The 24250-nt window shown below is 35.2% G+C and overlaps 2 protein-coding genes across 3 annotated transcripts; one reads left to right on the forward strand and one right to left on the reverse strand.

Moving 5' to 3' along the window:
- Window positions 1-213: 213 nt before the first annotated feature.
- On the reverse strand, window positions 214-5023 carry gmppab (GDP-mannose pyrophosphorylase Ab). Its single transcript, XM_059570234.1, has 12 exons — window positions 4743-5023; window positions 4392-4489; window positions 4179-4282; window positions 3803-3995; window positions 2475-2534; window positions 2186-2316; window positions 1928-2062; window positions 1750-1847; window positions 1549-1595; window positions 1379-1471; window positions 1128-1296; window positions 214-801 (listed from the first exon to the last, which is right to left on the reverse strand). Exons 1-12 carry the CDS (start codon window positions 4780-4782, stop codon window positions 701-703), a joined length of 1269 nt encoding a protein of 422 aa, XP_059426217.1. The 5' UTR covers window positions 4783-5023; the 3' UTR covers window positions 214-700.
- Window positions 5024-9947: 4924 nt separating this feature from the next.
- mylkb (myosin light chain kinase b) lies at window positions 9948-23444 on the forward strand. 2 transcript variants are annotated; one of them, XM_059571417.1, is made up of 17 exons: window positions 9948-10823; window positions 12142-12258; window positions 12465-12530; window positions 15060-15101; window positions 15290-15417; window positions 16221-16377; window positions 16566-16871; window positions 17782-17826; window positions 17919-18009; window positions 18105-18308; window positions 18866-19083; window positions 19171-19294; window positions 20178-20330; window positions 20464-20587; window positions 20692-20782; window positions 20891-21022; window positions 22118-23444. In XM_059571417.1, the coding sequence occupies exons 1-17, from the start codon at window positions 10172-10174 to the stop codon at window positions 22369-22371; spliced, it is 2904 nt and encodes a 967-aa protein (XP_059427400.1). In that variant the 5' UTR covers window positions 9948-10171; the 3' UTR covers window positions 22372-23444. The 2 variants fall into 2 exon arrangements, with proteins under 2 accessions (XP_059427400.1, XP_059427399.1); XM_059571416.1 differs by having other exon boundaries at window positions 9949-10823; window positions 20888-21022.
- The last annotated feature ends 806 nt before the right edge of the window (window positions 23445-24250 follow it).

Genomic DNA, 24250 nt, shown 5'->3' on the forward strand with positions numbered 1-24250 from the left:
TATGTAAACTTAAGCAACACATTTAAAACATTATGATGCATTCGATTACATTTTCCTGGTCTTTTAATTAAAATACAAACGCATTAGGCTAAATTTGTGCTCACGGGGGACCCCACATGTTCTGATGTTTCTAAATTTCTGTTAGTAGATGATTTTAATACATGTTTGTAACAGAGAACATGAAGAATTCAGGAATAAACAGGAATAAAATCATAATTCATTTATTTATTTGTTAAAAAACAAAACCTTATCAACATCTTTTCCTTTCCTGCCAAAAAATATGTACCTTCAAATTTCTCACTCTTCATTTTACTGAAAAGGAAATACAGGCATGTCTGATTTGTAATTATGGAATACAACTAAAATAAAAGTAAACTCTAGTGTTGTCTACTACTGTAATCTACTATATGTGTATGAGGCTGCTGTATCAACTTAGAACAAGATATTAAATACAAAATTCCCAGTCCTAAAATTATCAGGAAAACTGAACCCCATTGAACAATATTATTCACGCTATATTACTGCAATACAAATTGACCACACAAGTGGACTTATTTTCTCTGGACTGTAACTACCAAATACATAAACATGAAATAATGATAAACAATAAACAGAACATTGTGCAATCTTTAGGCTATATACTTTCTACATGACCCAATGTACAGTGTTTATTCACAAAGACAGTAGAGGAAAGTGTCTTCTATAGGATAATCTGGTTTTGGAAGCTCCTGTTGAGATCTTTATGAGGCAAGACGATAGAGTTCCGAATGATGACCTCTGATGGAATACTCACGTTGCAGCCTAGAAGGAAAATATAGAGTTTAGATGGTCAGACAATCTTCCTGTTGTGAAAAGAACTGCAAGATGATTGTTATAACTTCTTAAGGAACAGCTCCACCTTCTGGAAGAAACCAACCAGTACGTCGTATTTATTATTTATTATTTTTTAGATTATCTGTAATGTAGTTACAACATGGCTATATTATATTACCATTCAAAAGTTTGAAGTCAGTATAATTTTAAAGTGTACTTATTAATTAATGATGCTTTAAACTGATCAAAAATTACATTTATATTGTTACAAAGCTTTTAAATTCTATATTTTTATACCAAAGGAAACTTCATACCAAGGATGGTGATGGATGGGGTTAGACCTCCATCTCTGAACAGAGTCTCGCTGTCAATCTTGGCATATGGGTCGTTGGGATTGGGGTCACTTGGAGTTCCTTCTACTCTTGCCCATTTCCCCACTGTACTGTCCCACCCAACAATACTGTTCAACACACAACAGTGATCCTGAAAGAGAAACCCATATATTTAATAATAAACAATGTCACATTTCTTTCTAATGTCTGAATGTCATTGTGACCCACTTCACCTGTAACACGGCTCCATGTAAAATAATGGACTCCCTCAATCTTACGCCTCCTCCAATTGTCACCCCTTTGCCGACGGAAACATTAGGACCCAACTGAATGGAGAGAAAGAAATTGAATATAATGCAGAAGCATATATTTACTGTATATAAGTTGTTGCCCACGTACTTACCACAGCAGAGGGATCGATGTTTGCTGTAGGGTGGATATAAACATCCCCTGAAGGTGGAAAACAATTTTTCAGTGACCTTGTTAACTGCATTGGATTATATAATACAACTAGTGTGTTCTGTATTTACATAGGTGAATTGGGTTTGATAAAAACACAGCTTTAAGATAAACTTGTTCAGAGATAATTCTTCATGCAACATACCTATTATTTTGGGGCTTCCATCTTGGTTTGTGGCCAGTCTTTCAGGATGTGTCTGATGGTACTGCTTGAGGTACAAACGACTAGCATATATTGCTGACCTGTGTTACGTTATATAACATCATGTATTAGAAACAGTGACAGAAATGGGAGATAACAGGTCAAATTTGAGAGAATTTACCCTGCAGACTTTATCTGACTCCAGAAATGCTGTGTTTTGTAGACAAAGAGTTTTTTCTGTCCTGCTAGGGTTGTAAAGATGTCCTGTTCTAGCCGAATCACCTCTGACATCTGCTTGCCATTAGTGAGTTCTTCCCTGTGGAAAAAAATAACTCATTTCAGTGCAAACAGGTCAGGCTGACCTATTATTATACACGTAAATCTGTCCGGTGAAGGTTTCAAAGGAGTTTAGAGGCTAAATTATGTCAGTGACACTCACTGGATCCTCTCCCGCTGGTTCCTCTGGAAAACCATCCCAATATGGCCAAAAATATCTGGTGTGAACAAATAGATCCCACAGTTGATAATGTCACTTACAAAAGTACTGGGTTTCTCCACAAAATGGAGCACCTGAAAGAAATGAGTGATAATTAGCATAATGTGAAAAAGTACATATCTTTTTAAAGGCATTTTTTTTAACACAATGCTTGTCCTTCAGATCATATGAATTAGTGTACAAGGAAGCAGTCTTACATTACATATAAATAGTACATATTTATTTCTGGTACCTCATTTGTCTCATGGTTTTCCACAATGCAGCCGTAGTTCAGAGATTGTGTTCTATTGGCCTGCAATGAGAGAGATATAGAAAAAACCCTGAAACACTTTACCACTGTTTCCACTATTTTTAACATTGATAAAAAAAATAAAAATAAAAATATAAAAATGTATTATTTATGATTAAGTATGATTTCTGAAAGATCATGTGACACTGAAGAATATAATAACGGCTGCTGAAATATCAGCTATGCCATCACAGAAATATATTACATTTTAAAATATTTTAAAATAGAAAACTGTTATCTTTTAATAGTAAAATGTTATAATATTACTGCTATTACTGTGCTACTGGTGAAATAAATTTGTTATTGGTGAACATAAGATACTTTTTTCACAACTATAAAATATAAAAAAAAAGTTTAAACTTTTGAACAGTACATTATATTATATTATATTATATTATATTATATTATATTATATTATATTATATTATATTATATTATATTATATTATATTATATTATATTATATTATATTATATTATATTATATTATATTATTAGGGTTGTCAGCCGATTCAAATATTTAATCTAAGTAATTACAAGATGTGTCGATTAATTAATCGAATTAATCACAAATTAAATTTGGCTGTAAAATTACCCACAAAAGGTCATTTAAATCCATTATAATGTTCAATGAGAACGAATCAAGGATACATTTCAAACTGTAGCTTTAGAAAGAAATCTTTCATTTGATTCAACATAAAATTTAGAACACATAAACATTTACACTACAACGGCCTAACATAAACTATGGAACATAAAAGAAGATCATTTGAGTAACATCTCCGTATTTATTTGTTCATACAATGAAAGTCATTGGTTACCAAAAGAGCTTAATTACCAAAAGTCTTCAAAACACCTTATTTCATGTTGTGCAAAAGAAGAAAGCCATACAGGTTTGAAACTAAATGAGGGTAATTGATGAAGAATTAAAATTTTGGGGTGAACTACCTTGAACTTTTTTTTAATGATGCTCCATCGCTTATCATATGATATAAATATGAGACAAAAACTCATACAGGGACACTCTTGCCCCAATATCTTGAATTTTAGGGTATAACTGCATTTATGTAGTATCATATTTTTCAACAGGAAAGCTTATGAAATGTAATATGATGTATTGGTCTTGGCGCGGGACCAGTCTGTTAACTGCGTTAAAATATTTGAATCACATTATTTTTAACACGTTAAACTGACAGCCCTAAATATTATATTATATGACATTATATTATATCCAAAAATCATATTACCCACTAATTACTAAAAATAAACCTACTGTTGTCCCAAGTAAGACTCCACAATGATTCTCTCCATGTTGACGGTGGAACTGGAGCATTTCCTGCAAGGGGAACTCTGAGCATACATCAGCATTCATGAGGAAAAAAGCAGCCGGACCCCCAGACAAGATCTGGTCACGAAAGTGATAGATCCCACCTCCAGTACCCAGGGCGGCAAACTCCTGCAGGTACCTTCAGATTCAAAAAGAAATAAATTGCATTAAGCCTATGTATTTGACAAGTTTTTAAATTACAGGACTATCAGATGTGGTGAGACAAAATATTAGTATAAATATCATCTGTATTATATAACACAATAAAATTTGTTAAATTTGTCTTCATTTAAAATATCTGCTGATCTGAACTGGTATCTACCTGATTGGGATTTTAAGCTCTTGCTGTGCAGAAGAAATAAAGCGGTTTAGCTCGTCATTGGGCTGATAAAAACCTATTAGTATGATCTCTTTCATTTCAGGAACCTGTAAAAGAATAAAACATGGCAATCTTTCAAAACAGATATTGATTACTGTGAAGAACGTTCAGCTGTATGCTTTACATGTGATCTAATCATAGTCTGCAGTGTCTTACTTGGGCACAGGCTTCTATGTGATGCTGCAGCATGGGAACTCCTGCCACGGGAAACAGAGGTTTGGGCACCTCGAATGACAGGGGGCGGAACCTGGTGCCTGAACGCAGGGCATTTTTATGAAATGTGTATTCTAACAGGTTTTACAATCCATACATCGCCATATTTACTAATTTAAAAGACCGTAACTTTGTACAGCTAATTCGTGTTTAACATATCAGACGCCATCACGTAGCTACGTCCTTTGCGCCACGTCATCATATGAGATAATGTTGTTGCGGTATAATTCTTTTATTCATAACATTCGTACTGTTAGAAACAACAACAATAATGATAATAAACTAAAATCTCACCTTTTTGAGGGCCCCCAATTAGGATAATCGCTTTTAACATTTTTCAGTTATGAGGCGGTTCACTCTTTTAGACGACTGAATACTGTGATACTAGTTTTTAATTATTTAATAGAAATCTGTTTATGAAAATGAATTACCAAGTTACCAATTTTGTTCACGAAATAAAAATCTGCTTCTAAGACAATTTTTTTTCTGACAACGCTAACTGCGTCTAAAACTTCAGCATAACCAACCAGTTTCATTAAATCAATGCAGTACAGTAATGCGGAAGTGAATGTACTGTAATCCGGCCCACTGTGACGTGTCGGCTGCACTTACCAATCAGGTCGTCTGTCTGGAGATATAGGTCAGTTTATGTACAGACTGGTCCAGTTGTTCCATATTTAGGTCAAACAAGCATTAAATAAGGTTTAATAAAGACCACAAATTCGGCTTCATGATTCTCGTATATTGTAGACAGATAACAGAAACATTTCTTAACGTTTCTCTCTCATACCTCATTTCACATGAGGACAGCTGGCTCAAATTATCTGCCACAAGATGGCAGACCTAGTCTTTTTTCCTCAGTCTAGTCTTGTTTACAACTTTCATAGATTTTAGATTCTATGGTCACCTGGGTCAGTGACAATTAAGAATGTTTTAGATAATGAAGACAATAAATATAAAGAAAATAATAAAGAAAAAGGCAAAAAAAAGTTTAAAACATATTCAAAGTTCGAAACATATATACCAATTTTTTTGTATATAGGGGAGAGGTTGCAACATTTGTTCCATTCAGTTGGAAAACTGAGACTTAATAATTTCCTACTTCTGTTAACTTCTGTGAAAGTTGACTGGGGCCAGTTGCATAAACATAGCCACTATGTTAAAACTTTTGCCTAACTAGCAGTTAACCAAGTAGTATTCAGTCTTACTGTCCAGAATCAAATTAGGCAAATCAACCATTTTATTTAACTGTCTTTATAAGTGTGTGTGTGTGTGTGTGTGTGTGTGTGTGTGTGTGTGTGTGTGTGTGTGTGTGTGTGTGTGTGTGTGTGTGTGCGTGTGTGTGTGAGAGAGACAGAAAGAGTGAGATAGAAAGAAATTCCACATTAGGCCACATTAGATTTTTAAAAACCTGTCTATTGACCTGACTATTGAAAGGGGTTCTTTATTAGTTCATAAAATTAATAATTTTGTAATGTTATGGCAAACTTTTACATGGTAAGGTGCAGCATATTGGGAAGATTATAACAAAGTTATGCAACTGTCCCTACAGCCTGACAGCCACAATACAACTTGCTATATTACCTTGACACAACATCTTCAACACATGAAAGCACTGATTAAAATGACATATGATATGATATATGAATTTTTTATTATTTTTTTGTAGAAGGAATAGTTACACGAGGCTGCTTTCTTCCAGGAAGGATGAGGGGCTAATTGAGTGTGTGCAGTAATATTATCACTGTAGCTCATTCCTAATTGAAGAAAGCCTTGTTCCAACCATCATGCTTTCCCTTGTTTTATGTCTACATTAATGAGCATTTTCACCAACATGTCTATAACTATTTTCTGATGACTCTAAAATGTAAAATGTTTAATTATCACATAAAAAGTACTAAAGTACTTTCCTTGGTCATCATCAAATCATTTATAATCAGTATTTTATCAAAAATGTATAATAATTTATATTTCTTTAAAAACAAACGTATGTTAAAGTGTGAATTACATTTACATTACATTTATTCATTTAGCAGACGCATTTATCCAAAGCGACTTACAAATGAGGACAGTGGAAGCAATCAAAAACAACAAAAAGAGCAATGATATATAAGTGCTATAACAAGTCTCAGTTGGGTTAACACAGTACACATGGCAAGGGCTTTTAAATAATATAATAAATAAAAAGAAAACAGATAGAACAGAAAAAGAATAGATCAAGCTAGTGTTAGAGGTCTTATATATACACACTGTATTATATTTTGAATAACTTAAAATTAATTAAAAATTAATCACAATTAAAATTAATTTAAATAAAAATTGGGTGAAATGTCATTGTCAGTATACCAATACCATATTAATTGAGGTTCATATAGTATTGTAGTAACAGCCATGAATCATGAACTTATGATATAACTAACATCCATCTTTCAAAGTGACATGTGAAACATTATATATTACCAGACAACATTCTCAGAAAAGAACAGTATGCAGAAGCCTTGAATCATGACTGGTATGAGAAGTGCTTATTAAGTCTTTATGGACATATAAGGTTCTGGTCTCAGAAGAAGAAAGACCACACAAGCTGTTCTGTAAACATTGTCCCCTTGCTTGTCTGCCACAGATGAGATCCTCTCCATACAAAGCATATAGTAATGTTCCTTTCACACCACTCTCGGCAAGGATATTAAGGGATGCCCCCTATTCTCTCACACCCACTGTTGTTTTATTTTTTTAATTAGAAATTTCTCACTTGTGTACTCCCATTTTGACATGTTTATTGTTTTATTGTATGTAGTCCAGGGCGTCACTGAGACTAACTATTGTGTTAACCCTTGAGAGAAAATGCAGTTTATACAGTTTGTACAGTATGTTCACATTTAAAAACATATAGTCTTAAGGTTCTAATAATGTTGAAAACAGCTGAGTATAATTTTTTCAGGTTTCTTTGATGAATAGAAAGTTCAAAAGAGCATCATTTATCTAAAATAGAAATCTCTTGTCAAATGATGCCTTTATCATCACTTTTGATCAATTTAAATAATCCTTGCTAAATACAAGTAATTTCTATCATTTATTTAACAAAACAAAAATATATATATATACTGACTAAGCTTTTGAATGATATAGTGTATAATGTTGCAAAAGCTTTTTATTTCACACAAATGCTGATCTGTGGATCCTTCTATTCATCAAAGAATGCTGAAAAAATGTACTCATCTGTTTTAAATATTGATAATCATCATTTTAGAATGATTTCTGATTAATGTGACATTGAAGACTGGAGGAATGATGCTGAGAATTCACCTTTGATCACAGGAATACATTACATTTAAAATATATTCAAATAGAAAACAGTTATTTTAAAAAGTACAAATATTTCACAATATTACTGCTTTTGCTGTACTTTGGATGAAATAAAGGCAGGCTTCGTGAGCAGAAGAGACTTCTTTCAAACCATAAAAATCTTACTGTTAAAAAACTGTTGACTATAGTAGGCTCTATAGATTACAGAAATGTTATATCGTAATGTTTTATATATATATATATATATGTGTGTGTGTGTGTGTGTGTGTGTGTGTGTGTGTGATTTCTGTCCCCCTCACTTCTGAAAAGATGGCTACGCCCCTGCATCAGACATACTCATATTCATTATCATAACCAAAAGGTAGAGAGTTTCCACTTAACTCATGCTTATACTCTTCATTCTACACATTCCTGCTATTTTTTTTTTCTCCAGTCAGTTATTTTCATCGAGTTTATCATCAGATGCAAACAACTGCCTGGAACATCTAACTTATTTCTTGTTATAGCTTTAAAATAGTTCAAAAACTTTTGATGACAGCTAAATGGTTGGGGCTTTGTTTATTCCCTTCATGTATTTTCTTTAGGCTTTTAGTTTTTTTTTTTGCCTGATAAACAATTCTTTAAAGAATAAGCAATGTGCTTTTGCTTGCTTTTGAATAAATTATTATTGTTGGACTGTTTCTGTTTTTGTATGTTTAGCAAAGCTAATTCATATAATAAATGCTTCCTGTAGACAGTCACAGTTTACCAGTTTGAATAAATTAGCTTTAATTTAATAAAGGTTAATAAAAGTGATGTTCTAAAGTTTCCTTCTTTCTCTTTGATAGTTGGCTTTATTTTGCACAATTAATGCTTTAAAAACTGTCTTCTCCGTGGTACGCTTAATAACAGTGTAAAAAAAAAAATAGGTGTGCTTATAGATTCCAAGCTAAGAGATATATTTATAGCAGAGTACAGCTGTGGAAAAGCTTGAGGATAGCGCATAAATGGATGGCAGTTAAAAATGAGATACTCTTTTTGTTTGTTCCTTATAAGTCTGGTTAATGTTCCTGCCCTAATGCCGAAGATAAACTCTCAGAACAAGGCAGCGAGGGTCTTTTCATGATGTATCCTTTACCATTGTTTTGTTGTTAACAATAGAATCTGGAATTTTGCTGACAAGAGTTTAAAACCCACACCATAGTAATGTGTTTTCCAGCTTTTTCCAACACAAAATGAGACTTTGTTTTCAAATCTCCTATTTAAAAGTATTTCTAATCATCAGATATCAGCAGCTGCACCCAAACAGACCTGTTCATTATGCCTCATGAAATTACGTCCCATTCCATCATTATGGTTATCTCTAAGATCTCTATAGGATTGCCATTGAGGACTGGACTTTTGCAGAATATAAGGGAGATTAATTTAAAGATGTGAGTTTGACTGTCTAACACCAGCAGCAATGGAAAATTCACTCACCAATTCACTTTGTGGTGAAGCAAAACAGCACAGGAAGCTATTTTATCTAGGAGACATTCCCATGATGTGTCCATCTTCCACACACACGCACAAGTAGAAGAGTAACAGATAGGTTCATAGCCATATAAGGCTACCCATGTAACATTTTAATATAAACTGTTGCAGACATGCAACTCAACTCTGATTGGTGTAATGCATCTTCGAACTGGCCCAGTGAGGGGCCCCCATTTATAGAGAGGTCAAAAAGTTAGGAGCATCCAAAGAAACACCCACGGAATAAACAGAACACTTCTTTTCTGGTTTCTGTCCAAGCACCAAAGAAACAGTGAGATTCTCTTTCTTTGCAAATTATTCTTGCCTTTCAGTTAACGTAACTCCACATCAAGTTACTAATGATGTTTATCTGCATTTATGTTCTTAACATACTAATAATGTATCAGATTCTAATGCTATCTTGCCATCTGTTTACCTCCTAGCTCTGTTCCGCTGTGTTGATGCCCATGCACTGGAAGTGTTTCCCTAATAAGGCAATGGCGCTCCCCCCTTTGATGCCACACAGATATGAAATGTGTTCCCGTCTCCAATTAACCTATTATAGAATGGAGTCTAAGCTTTTAAACATTCCAATTCCACTCCCCACCCTCACATATCTCTCTCCTTCCCTTTGTATGTCCTCTCTCTACCCTCTATTCTCTCCTCCCTCTTTCATTCTGGTCCAGAGGGGTTGTCCCAGCAGTGTTTTGAGAGGGGAGAGCAGAGAGTTGCACAGTGACCACAGACAGAGCAGGACCTCCACAAAGTCACTGGATCAGTGGGATCGTGAAGGAACGTTCATACAACTGGACATCCGTATTCATTTACAGCTTGAAGAAACCCCAACTTAAGGAGCTGAGAGGGACTGACAAAAAGAGCTTTCATAAATTTGGTTTTAATTTCTAGAGATTAGGAAAGGAAGCCAGATGACAGACTTTAGGGCAGCTCTAAAGCCCCGTTCGGGGCCTAAGCCAGGGTCTGAGATCAAGACAAGCACCCCAACAAAGGTTGACTTTAGGTCATTGCTCAACAAGAAAGATGGTTCACCCAAAGCACCTGCTGCCACACCACTTCCAAGCAGCGCACCTTCAGACTTCAGGTCCATCCTGAATAAGAAGCAAGCACCAGAACCAGAGAAAACTGAGAAAAATGAACAGAATTCATCAAAGCTAGCACCCAAGACACCACAGAAGGAAAAGCAAAGTGATGTCAATGGTGTAAATGGTGGTGCAATTGATAAAAAGGTTAACATAAAGGAAAACGCAACAACAGAGAAGAAAGCCAGCAGCACTGATGCAGGGACAACTGAAAAAAAGGAGAAAGCCACCCCAGAGAAGAAGACAACTGGTGGACAGATAACAGAGACAAACGACAAAGGGGCAAAAGTTGTGAATGGAGGAAAGAAGGATACAGGAAAGCTGCCCGTTTTCAAACAGCCGCTCGGTGACATCACTGTGGTGGATGGAGAGAGGCTGAGGTTAGAGTGTCAGGTGACCTCTGACCCCCAAGCTGTCATCACCTGGATTCTTGATGGGAAAATTGTGAAGGCATCCAAGTTCATTGTCTTATCACAGGAAGGTATGAAAGTAGATACGTTTGACATTTTCACAGTTTACAATGCCAAATACTATTGATCTTGTATTTTCTACACAGTTCTTTATCTCTTTTGATTAATAGATGTTTAAATGTGACAGACAGTTCCAATGAAATTCGATAACCTTGGGTCTAAAGAGTTATTTAATGATGAGGACAGCTTTAAAACCTCTTTTCCTAAAGTCCCTACTTTAGAGTTCTAAGCTGTGTTGTAAATCACATGCTGAGAGGAATGATCTTAAAGCTGAGTCTGATTCACTGCCAAATGGACCACTCAGTGAGTGTTATCTTGGTTCTTTGAGCTCATTCACGTTAGGTTATTTGATCTGAGGGTTTAAGGTCTCTCTAACCCCTTCCACCTACATGAGACAGAATGATGATCTAAGTCACAATTAGAAAGTTCTGAAATAGCAATAGAGGATTCCCTGAGTCTAAATCAAACAGGGATGTGATGGGTGTCCCCTACCCCTACAGTATCCAGTGCTTCAGGCTCTTGGTTGTTCTGGTCAATTTTATGTTCAGAAAGCAGCATATGGATTCATCAAAATCTTCTTTTTGTTTGTAGGAATGTTCATTTATGAAAGTGTTATTCTTAAATTTCTTAAGAAAATCTTATTTTTTTTCCTTAAGAAAATTACAGGTTTAATATTAAACCAAATAAAATTTTAATTGAACATCTTATTTTTGGGGGTTAAGGCAAGTCTGATGTTATGGTAACTTAATGGTTATTTATACTGATTCTTAAGAATATTACTTCCAGGAATTAAAATTTGTCTTGGTTTTGTCTCAGAAGAGCATTCCTAAGACCTGTGGTAGGAACACAAAATATTAACTTAATTCTTAAGTGTAAAAATATACAAACCGGCCCCTGGTTCAGATATTTGTGGTGATATGTTCACATTAATAATTTGTGCTAATGGAATCATCTGCATTAAAAAAAAAAAAAAAAAAAAAAATATATATATATATATATATATATATATATATATATATATTTATGGAGAACTATAGAATTTGAAGCCTATGGGTAATATGGGAAAAAAACAGTTGACTATTCCATGTTATTATTATTATTATTATTATTATTATTATTATTATTATTATTAGATTTTATTCTTGGAAATCAAGTATCCTTTCTTTCAGAGTCAAGCCTCAATAGCTGTTAAGGGTTGCAACTGGCATAAGAGTTTTTAACAATGTAAACCCAGCATTTAGTTTTTAGTTAATAATAAGGCTGAATATTCAAAACAATTAAGTTGTCATATGCACTTGTTATTAAATGCTACCTCTTGTTTCACATCAGGTGAAAAGTGTTCACTTACAATCGACAAGGCTCTACCAGAGGACGAAGGACACTACACATGTAAGGCTGAGAATGCACATGGTAAAACAGAGTGTTCCTGTATGGTCACTGTAGATGGTAAGTGTTCTGTCTTCTAGACTTCCCCTTATGCATGTCATTGGAAACATATAATATTAAGTGAGGGTGCAATACCAGTAACCCAACAGCAATACTAACAATGACAAATTCCTCCTAAACTCATAATTAGGGTTTATTTGAAACAAAAAAGGGGAAATTATTGTTAATTTTTTTTTTTTTTTTTTTTTTTTTTTGCATTCCTCTAGATCCCTCAAACCCATCAGCAGACAAGAAAAACAGGAAGAGCTCTTCTGCAACTCCCACTACAGAAAGTGAGTGAGGACACATGTTGTGGCCTGTTTACTTGTGATGTTAGTAGTTTATTTATAAAGGAATGAAATGTCATTAATCTTTTACTCAATCTCATGTCATTTCCAAATCATGATCATCAGCACGTCTTCCATTAGTAAAAGGAGACATTTTGAAGAATGTTCAAGCTGCTCTCTTCCATATTAAAGTGTATGGATTAAGATAATAATAATTTTTAAAAAAACTTGTTTTGTGGTCCACCTGAAAACTGACAGCAATACAGGTTTCAAAATGAGGATTAGTAAACAACAACAGAATTTTCAAATCTAGGTGAACTGTTCATTTATGAGAGCACCTTTAAAGTAAAATCAAGTCGGATCATGCCTTATAGTCGCATTCATTAAATTAGAGCTCAGTGATAATATACTTTACATTTTGTGATGATAGAAGCAATTGAGATATTAGACTACATAAGTATATATGTGGATAAATATGCAGACAAAGTTGGACATACTTTATATAAAGAGCTGGGCAATAATATAGTGAAATTTTATAAACAATCATACATCTGAAATTTGTAATGTAGTATACTGTATATTTCTTTATATATAAAAATCCATTGTTTATATTCAAAATCCTGTCTACAACAAATATTCAGTCTTGGCGTACTGTAAATAGGCCTTGTGTTTGTTTTCCTTTGATGTAGGAAACATTTTAGTTTCCTAGTTATTTAGTTTAGTTATTTAGTTTCATTAGAGTCCATTTTCTCCCTTTGATGTCCTTAATCATCTTGAATTGTTGGCAAAAGCATCTAGTCCTTAATTCTGTTTTATTTAGTGAACATTTAATTCCAATTTCCCTTTCAAAAATATTTGTCATCTGAGAAGTTGACCTTACAGACGGGAACAATGGTCATCACGCGCACTCTATATAGACTCCCAAAGAGGATTTCCATCCCACAGTATCTGATGGCAGATTGTATCTATAGTGCTCAAATGGTTTGCCTGTTTGTTTTGTTCCAGCTTTTAACACAATGGTCACACTAGATCCTACATTTTAATCCATGTGATCACGATAGAGTAGAAAATAAACTCAGCCGATGGTGTTTTGGAACAATAGGCAACCAGTTGTACTGCTGCATTTAGTCTTCTAGTATTTCATAAGCATATAGCAGCCTCTAAATGGTTCACATTTACATTGCAGTTACGCTCTTAACAAACAATGTCAAAGTGATTTACAATTTAGTGCACGAAAAGCATGTTACTGGCAAATACTAGAACAGAGTACATCTTATTCTCACAGTGCTTGTGGAAAAAGTTCAGGTCTCTCCAAGCATAAGAGAGAAAATGAAAGATAGGAAAGAAGCAACTGAAGACGAAGAGAAGGCCTAAAATGGTAGACTTCTGTGAGCTGAAACACATAAAGATCTGACTGTCCTCTCTGTCTTCCTCACCCCTATTCTCCCCCTTTCTCAGTCTCTCTGTTTGGAGTGTGCTGGAGTATTAGTGGGGTTTACATGTTGCATTGTTTCTTGACGGCGATCAAACCTTAAATAAATAGTGGAGAGAGAGAGCCACTGCTTCCTGGATCTTGGAGACCCTATATTTAGCATGTCCGTATAAGGGGAATTCCAGCAAGACACAGTGTCCACTCAGACACTCTCTCCCTGGATGCTGATCAGTTTCCTTAGAACTCCTGTCAGTTCTCAGATGAATGTTGACCAGTTATTTCCTTTGAAATGGTGTAAAATTTAATTTCATGAAATCATGTGAACAGGTTTGATTACTGGATTTTTTTGACTAATGAATTGTTTAATTGTTTATTATTTATCAATTTAATAAGGAAGAAAAGAAAATGTAAAATTCCTACAATCTAACTATTGGCTATTAACCTACATATAATTCCATTTCAAAATCATTGCTATCATAAAACAAAATAAAAATATATTGATGAATAACCTTTTAAATTAAAAAATAAGATATTATGTCAATAATATGAGCAAAATGATGCTAACCAATGCTATTTTTTTTGATGGTGGTATGAAAGCATAATAATTAAAAGTTTATCATTATTCGATTTGAAGCTGCAAAATATTGTAAAAATTGTTAAATCCTTCTAAAATCATTAATTATGCTTGTAGTTCATCCAAAGGGATAGTTAGCCCAAAAAGAGTATACAGTAATTTATTATTTACCCTCATGTGATTCCAAACCTTTATGAGTTTTTTTTTCTTCTTTTTTTATGTAACACAACAGAAGATATTTTGGGAAATGTTTCTTTTAATCCATGAAAGTCAATGGTAACCAAAACTGTATGGTTGCCAACATTCTTAAGGATATCTCATTTTGTGTTCTGTAGAAGAAAGAAAGTCATACATATTTCAGCCAGCACGAGGAGGAGAAAACTATGAAAATATTTTGCTAAACCTTCCCTTTATAGAAATGTTTATTTTAATAATTATGTAAATATGTTTAGCTAAAAATGTACATAGTAGACCACTGCTGCATTAGATGCTATCTTATGTCAATACATGCTTTCTCGCTCTTCTGCAGATGAAGCCAGAATAAAGAAGAAACCAGCTCCTGCCAAACAGGGTAAGATTACTCTCCCATTATTCCTTATATGGCCCAATAAATATTTGTCCTGAAGGCCATGTACAGAGACACGTTCTTGTGTGATAAGCTGTCTTGCAGAATACTGATAGTAGACAGACAGAGAGAGAAAATATGGAATAACTATTTGTGCTGAATATGAACATATGTTTGCTTATGATGCCATGCAGGTTCTCTGCCACAGTTTCTGCAGTTCCCTGGGGATCAGAAGATCAGGGCAGGAGAAAAGGTGGAGCTGTTGGGCAACTTTGGAGGGACTGCACCCATAACTTGCACCTGGCTCAAATTTAAAAAGCCGGTAGGAAAAGGACAGAGAGTATGTAATGACAGATGAATTCAATGATGAACTGATACAATTCTCACTATTTACAAGTTGCTTATTAGCATGCCTTATCGGCTGTTTATTAGTTCTTATAAAGCACATATTTTGCATGACCATATTCTACATCCCTAATCCTACCCAATATCCAAACTTAACAACTTCCTTATTAATATAAGCAAAAATTAGGAGTTTATTGAGGCAAAAGTCATAGAGAGTTGGACCTTAAAATAAAGTGCTACTGAATACCCCACCTGTTAACTTTAACAGGAGACTGAAACTTCCAGGTTGCACCAGCATTTATTTTCGCTGCCACTCTCACACAGTGAGCAGACTCACATTGTTTGTGTCATTAGCATGATTGGTTTTTGTGATTCATCAAGTATAGAGAACTTCAGAGAGCATTGGAATCAGAGACCACTGATTGATTCATTGCTGATTAACTGAAGAATCCGTAGTACAAAACACTTAAACTGATACATTAATGTATACAATGAAGCAGAGATTATGCAGAACTCCCTTAGGGCACCAATGTTAGATGACAGATGGTGAAATGAGAGGAGGACGGTGTTGCTGTTGTCTATTGTGATCTTTACATGTTGTTTCCTAGAGATTAAGACAAAAAAAATAATTTGGAAAAACTACTAAATAAGGGATCAGATTTCATGATCACTTGGTTTATATGTTTGATGTAAATGTGGTTAAAGAAGAGGTGAAAATAAGAAAATGAATGCCTAAAGGCCTAAAGTCCTATATACATTGTATACTCTTCTCCTGTTTAGATCAAGCCAGGAAGTGGGGGCATTTCCATCGAGACCACCGAGAACAGCAGCCACCTGACAATCGCAGCGAGTGACCAAGATCACTGTGGTTGCTACACTCTTGAACTGCAGAATAAATTTGGTACCAAGCAGGCCTCACTCAACCTCACTATCGTAGGTATGACAGTAAGCAAAGACAGGAAGTGACACATAATGAGAAGCAGGATTTAATTATGAGAGACTGTATTTAGCACGTTGATACAACATACTAACATAAAGCATATTTACTTGTAGTTTCCCTATCTTTCTCTTCATTGCTTTCTATATAACTAATGCTGACCTCTTCAATGTAAATCTGTGTCCCAGACAAGCCAGATCCCCCAGCCGGCATCCCTGCTGCCTCTGATATCCGCAAGTCCTCGCTCACCCTCTCCTGGTACGGCCCAACCTACGATGGAGGCAGCATTGTCCAGTCCTACAACCTGGAGATCTGGAATTCGATCGACAACACATGGAATGACCTCACCTCCTGTAACAGCACCTCATACCACGTCCAGAACCTTCTCACTGATCGTCAGTACAAGTTCCGCATTCGAGCTGTTAATGTGTATGGAGTTGGAGAGCCCAGTGCAGAATCTGAGCCCATTACAGTGGGAGTGGAGGAGGTAACAGGTGAGAAAGAACATCTGATTAATTGTGTTACTACTGATCGAGAAAGAATCAGTGGGGACCAAAAATCTGAAGCCACTAGTGAAAATTCCTGCATTATGCATTCTTATTTGATATAATACATGCATTTCCATAACACATTCTACTATCATCATAACAATGTTAATGATTTTAATTTCAGAATTTCTCCTGCCTTTATGGCAGCATTACTCAAATTGGCATAAACTCAAGTCTTATAATATTATAAGCCTAAATTAATATAATGAATGTTATACAGTATGTTATCAAATGTAATGTGTCACATGTATCAATAGTCTATCAAATTGACTGTGTGTGTGTGTTTTATGTTTAACAATGATCTTATATTATATGAATTAAATTAAAATGCATTGCTTTGTCTATTATATCAATATTAAATGCATTGCATTGTATATTATATATGAAATGTATTATATCAAATGCATCAGTGCATGTAAATGTATCAGTGTGTATGTGTGTGTGTGTGTGTGTGTGTGTGTGTGTGTGTGTGTGTGTGTGTGTGTGTGTGTGTGTGTGTGTGTGTGTGTGTGTGTGTGTGTGTGTGTGTGTGTGTGTGTGTGTGTTTATTCATTTAGTTCAATATTTTTTGTGTGTAGATATATGTTAAATCTGCAGGGAATATATATTCACACATTATCCAAAATATAGAACTAAATAAATGAAAAGGGGACAAATCATGTAAAAATAGAATGGGAAGAGGAAGAAATCTGACACATTTTCCAGTTTTTGTTCAGGTGTAATTAAAAAAAAATATATATATATATGTATTCACTGCATGTGGTCTCAGACTATTGAACCGCAAAAGTATAAATGTGATGAGCTGTTGCACTACTTAAAGACTAAACCTTTAAAAAACATTCATACTTTTCTCCAGAGAAAAAGGAAGGGGAAGAAGTTGGAGCCACTGTTTCTGATGATGGTATGAAGTTCAAAGCAATTAGCCCACCATTCCATCCCTCCTAAATCCAGAGTTTAATAACATGACTCCCACATATCCTGTTCATTTCACAGACGAGGAGAAAGAACCAGAATACAGAGATGTGGTGATTAAGAAAGACTGCAGCGTGAAGGATTTCTATGATATAGAGGACCGCTTAGGAACGTACGAGATGCATTATCAATATAACAATTTTGGATTTACTGTACCAGATTTCTTTCTTTCAGTTTCTTCAATTGCCTTTCTCTTATTTCTAAAAGGGGTAAATTTGGTCAAGTCTTCAAACTTGTGGAAAAGTCCACCAAGAAGGTATGGGCAGGGAAGTTCATCAAGGCATTCTCACAGAAGGAAAAAGAAAACGTGAGGCAGGAGATTGACATCATGAACAGCCTCCACCACCCCAAACTGGTGCAATGTGTGGACGCCTTTGTGGGAAAATCTGACATGGTCATGGTTTTGGAGATGTGAGTCCCTATATCCTCAATCTTTTAAGCCGAAAGACTAACATGATACAGGTTAACTAAATAAAAGCTTTCATGAATAGGCCATCAGATATGTTCCAGTTTGGGAGCCGTGTTCACATAAGGTCACTTTGGTGAACCTACCTTGTGTGCCCTGCCTGGTGTCTTTGAACAGGCTGTAGTGTTTGTTAGTTATTTTTTCAACACCTTTAAATCATTCCACTAGTTTAGCTTTTTATGGCAAGAGTGGAATGTAAAATCCAGCACCCTGTGATGGGAGAAGTGCGTGTCACATGTCCTTATATAGTGAGCTGGAGAAACAGGGAGGTGGGGAGAAGAAAGCATGGATGCTCTCTGCTTCAGCTTGGCAGCCATGATGGAAAATAGCCCAGAATTAAATCTCCCTGACTGTAAGAGAATTCTTTAGCACTCCAGACACTGCTCATCTGGTTGTTAAATGGAATGTGCATAAATAGTTCCAATGCATTGAGATTGCAGTCTGACATTGATTGGTTAGCATCGCTTAACAATAATGTCATTGTGGTCCCCATTGGCTGCAGTATTTCTGGCGGCGAGTTGTTTGAGCGAATCGTTGATGAAGATTTCGAGCTGACTGAGCGAGAGGTGATTAAGTACATGCTGCAGATCATTGATGGAGTCCAGTTTATCCACAAGCAGGGCATTGTCCACTTGGACCTCAAACCTGAGAACATCATGTGTATCAACAAGACAGGAAGCAAGATCAAGCTCATTGACTTTGGACTTGCTCGAAGGCTAGGTAAACAAGTGTAAACAACTGCAAAAACAAACAGCGTCTGGTTTTCTGGCACAGTTTTAATTAATTTTTATTTTTTTCTGTTTTCAGAGGAATCTGGTTCTCTGAAAGTTCTGTTTGGAACTCCTGAGTTTGTAGCTCCTGAAGTGATCAACTACGAAGCTATCAGCTACCCAACAGACATGTGGAGTATTGGCGTCATCTGTTACATTCTGTGAGTGATAAATCAGTATCTCATCAACATCGGTATCACTCCTCCAACAGTCACTAACAACCAATCAATGCTGAGGACTGGAAACATTTCCTTTTAAGGCCATTATTAGTTTTTAGACAACTCGCTTGTCAAGCTTGCTTTTTCAATTTATCACATAAACACAAATTAGATTCCTTGGAGGTGAAGTATAAATATTTAAACCGACTTGTGTCAGTTACTTTTATCTTCAGGTTACAAGAGGCTAATGCCCCCTGTGTTAAAAGGCCATTTTTGATTTGATCGTTTTTCCAAAACACTAAACAGCCATTAAAATGAATTCAAATACAATAAAATGCTCAGTCCTCTCCTAAACATAGTTTTGTTGCTATGAACTGCAAAATTGTCCTGATCAAACTTGATTTATCATTTAAATATTGCAGATGAGAACTAAACATTAAAATCCACTAAACATTGCCTCTATATCGTTAAATACCGCCTCTACTTTAAACTGTATAACTTCATTACTATCTATAAACTATAAGATATTTAGCTTGTTTTTTTTTTTTTACAGAATACACACTTCACTGAATATGTTACACCATAATCAATAAATATGAATATATCCAGAATATATACACTACCGTTCAAAAGTTTTGTGTTTATTAAAGAAGCCTCTTATTCTCACTAAGGCTGCATTTATTTGATCAAAATAAATGTATAAATTTAATGCGTCCTTGCGGAATTAAAAAAAAAAGGGTTTAAAAAAATGTCTTAATAAATAAATAAAACATTTGCCTTAAGGGATGCTTTTAGTCATGTTGTACCTTACATCATATTTTGGTTGAATGTGCGCTAACAGAAGGAGAGATTATTGCCTAATACCCTTCCTCTTGTTTACCCTCAGTGTCAGTGGTCTCTCTCCATTCATGGGAGACAATGACAATGAAACTCTTGCCAATGTCACCTCAGCCACCTGGGATTTTGAGGATGAGGCATTTGATGAGATTTCAGATCAGGCCAAAGACTTCATCAGCAGTCTCCTAAAAAAGGACATGAGGTAAGCTTCATGTCCTTGTAAATGCAGGGTGTAATTTGAGCTAAGAAACTTATCACTCAAATGTTTTTAATTAATCCTGAATGTTGATGAAAGGATTCTAAGCATTTGATCTGAACTCTATAACACTCTATAGGGCCAGACTAACCTGCGCTCAGTGTTTAGAGCACTCTTGGCTCAAACAGGACACCAAAAATATGGAGGCTAAACAACTGTCCAAAGAGAGGATGAAGAAGTACATCCTGAGACGCCGCTGGCAGGTGAAAGCACTGGCGTTTATTTTAATTTATTTGTTAGACAAATAATCAATTTCTATGAGTTACATGGGAAACTGTTTTCTTCATGTTTGTGAGTGTCTGTGCAGAAAACAGGGAATGCAGTGCGAGCCATCTCCAGGTTCAGCTCTATGGGGATGTTAGGAGGAATCGGTCCAAAGAAAAGTTCCCCAACTGACGGTAATGGTCCAGTAACCAGTTTTCAATATTGATGCTGAACATTGTAACTGAATGTCATACATGTTAAAATGTTAATTACACATTAATAAATCTGTTTGTGTTCAGAAGAGCCTCCTGCTTCGTTTCTTGAGAGTGTGGAGGATGAAAACCACACCCCTGTGGCCCCCAGCTTCTCCTCTGTCATACAGGATGTAGAAGTGGTGGAAGGCAGTGCTGCCCGCTTTGACTGCAAGATTGAGGGTAATGACCTTTTATACGTTAAGGGATAGATTTGTTAAACCAGGCAATTTAGCGTGAGAACCATATAGACTGTATAAAAACAGGTGAGAACACAATCCCAGGTGCATGCAGTTATGACATGTTTTTTCTTTAGTAAAAATTTGTCTTTGATAAGTCTTGACAGTAGTTTTTAATGCAAAAGAGGGACTGCGCTGGCATGGAACTATTATGCTGAGTAATAATTCTTCTGCTCTTAACCCTTAAATTTAAATAAATGTCTTTACTGTCACTTTTGATCAATTTAATGCATCCTTGCTGAATAAATGTATTCATTTCCTTACTCTAAACTTCTGAAAGGTATATACTTTAGTTTAGTTTGTAGTGAAATTCAAGGTTCTTATTAAAACTTAATATTGTTGTTGGATGCTAAAGAAAAATAAATGCCTTTATGGTGTCTCAACATATTTTAGGGGGCTGAAGGGATTTAGTTATAAATTATAAATATAAATTTGTAATTATTGTAATTACTTAATAAATGTAATTACTTAATTTAATAAGAAAATACTTTAATCCTAATGCAACAAAACACTATTTGTACATGCAAACATTATCAGCTATAATACAACCTTATTATTAGTTCTTAGCCATTAGCCATTTGGTTGAGCAGTTTTAAAAAAAAAAGTATATTTTTAAAACGTATTGTTATTTTAATCTCCTTTAGGATTTAAAATGAAAACATCCTTTTCTCCACCTACCCATTGCCTTATTAACAATACTGTGAGGATTTTGTGTCTACCTTCTCTCCCTTTAATATGGTGATGTTCAAAAGTCACAAATAATATAAAAGCTTGGCAATTTGATCATAATGAGTCAGAAAATTTACAAATTAGCCCTGGGTATGATTCAGCGTGTTTACACTTAATATGATCCACTACTCTGCATATTGATATTTAAATGCTACAGTATGCCCTTTTGGTTAATTGTTGGTAGACCTTAGTTCAATGACTGTTGTTGTGTGATCCACTTGCATTTGCATTTAATTTTTAACAGTGTTTTTGATTTGTTACTGTTTTACTGTGTCTTCAATTTGTTACCGTTCTTTACTGTATCACAAAGGCTACCCAGACCCCGAGGTTGTGTGGTACAAAGACGACCAGCCTATTAAGGAGACGCGTCACTTCCAGATTGACTATGAAGAGGACGGCCACTGTAGCCTGGTGATCTCAGAGGTCTGTCCTGATGATGATGCCAAGTACACCTGCAAAGCCGTCAACAGTTTGGGAGAAGCCACCTGTACTGCTGAACTGATGGTGGAGTTTATGCAGGAAGAGGAAGGCGAGGTTGACGCTGAAGGAGAGGAAGAAGACTGAATAATGATTGAAACAGGAGTGGATAATAATGGAGAAGTGAAAAATGATGTGAGATAGAGAAGGAGAATGACTGAATAGCACAGGAACTATGAATATCTTAAACATTGTACACATTTTGATTCTTTTTTTTTCTTTTACACCATCTCCATATTTCTTCTTACTGCCTAGAATAGTTTGGAAAGAGCAACTGTTTTGGGGTAAAACTGTTTGCCAAGATCAAAGACATTCCATTCTGTGCCATTGTGTCTGGACAAGTGTCCCGACTGATTTACCAAAAGGAACTACAAAACTAAATGTGACAACTATATGTCTGTATAGCAACGAAAAAATCCACCACTTGTTTTATCATACTGGTTTCATCCATGTCAGTAATTTTGTGAGTCAGTATACTTTTGTGCACACATTTGACATTTTAGGTCTGCACTGCAGTGCAATCTAGTGGTATAAACACGACAGTGCTTCTACAAATAAAGCTACTCTATATGGTATTGGAATCAATATGAAGACAGTTGAAATACTTTTGGAGACTTTACTGTACGAAAATATTAACTAATGCTTATATTATTATTTTTTATTTAATAGTTATAAGAATTATTGTTGCTAAATGATTGACTGTAGTTAATTCAGTTGTTTAGAAACTGTAGCTGATAGAAGAATGTGACAGTTATTAGACTGTCTGTGCTGTTTGCACTTTGAATTCATTTTGCCCTCTTTGAGTTAATTCACTTGCATGACAGAGCAATGAGGTGAATTTTTGCAGCAACCTGCAATACAACTCCTCATATGATATTTATAAACCCCATACAGCCTTCTGCTGCCTTTGAGTGTCTGCACTATTCTCTGAGAATGAATTAGTCATAGAATTAAAACTTAGAGCTGTTTTGTCTTGTTTTTTGATGTTCACTACACATATAATGTTTTAAATTTACCATCACATCAGAAGTAGTATATTAAAACTTTAAAACACAAATCAACAAAAATGATTGGCCCTGTTTGTTAGTTTTGGTTTAATCAGCATAATGACAGTGAATTTCTGAACAGTGGACATATAAATAAAGTATTTCCCTTCTGTGCTTTTGTGACACTTATGTTGTTTGTTTGTCAAAATTGCAGTTATTTAGAGATGCAGATTTTAATCATATTGGCATACAATGGCACTATTTCTTTTTCAGGCAGTTCAAATCACAGCGTGAACCTTGCGAAAAAGTACTGTATGTGCGATTTTGAAAGGGATTTTTTTTCAACAACTTAGTATTGATCAAATAAAATACTGCTTGAGTGTACTTAAAGAAAGTACATTTTTATGACTGTTCACGAGTACCACGTTATCTTATTTTGTTCTGTATAGTTATATTTAACTGGGTTTAAAAAAATGTTACCACATTTTATTTTCACTGGAATTATTACAATATTTGGAGAGGAATCAGGATTCCTTCAGGTCTTGGCAAATGACCACAGGAGCAATTTACTAAATTTAACAAATTAATTTTAAAATCTTAATTTTACGATCGGAGACCCAGTGAGAGATCCAATCACAGTAGGGTTTTAATGGGTAATCCAAAGAGAAATCAACAAGCAGGAGTCAAAACCAAAAATCCATCCAAACAAATAAATAAACAGAAATAGGAACAGGAACGGGAACAGGAACTCGGAAGGCGAGAAAACTAGATGACGGAAAGAAAGGACTCCATGAAGACAAACAGAAAAGGCCGGTGCAACCTGAGTGCAATTAACAGGAGTGCAATTACTGTGATGAAGGGGACAAGGCTTTGTGGGAATTGTAGTGCCTACGGTGAGGTGCCTATGGGGAAGTGAGACCACTAGTGGAGACTCAGGGAAACAGAGACCAGACAGCGTGACTTATACATTCGTTTATATA

This window comes from Carassius carassius, chromosome 17 (genome assembly GCF_963082965.1).
Source record: "Carassius carassius chromosome 17, fCarCar2.1, whole genome shotgun sequence".
NCBI lineage: Eukaryota > Metazoa > Chordata > Actinopteri > Cypriniformes > Cyprinidae > Carassius > Carassius carassius.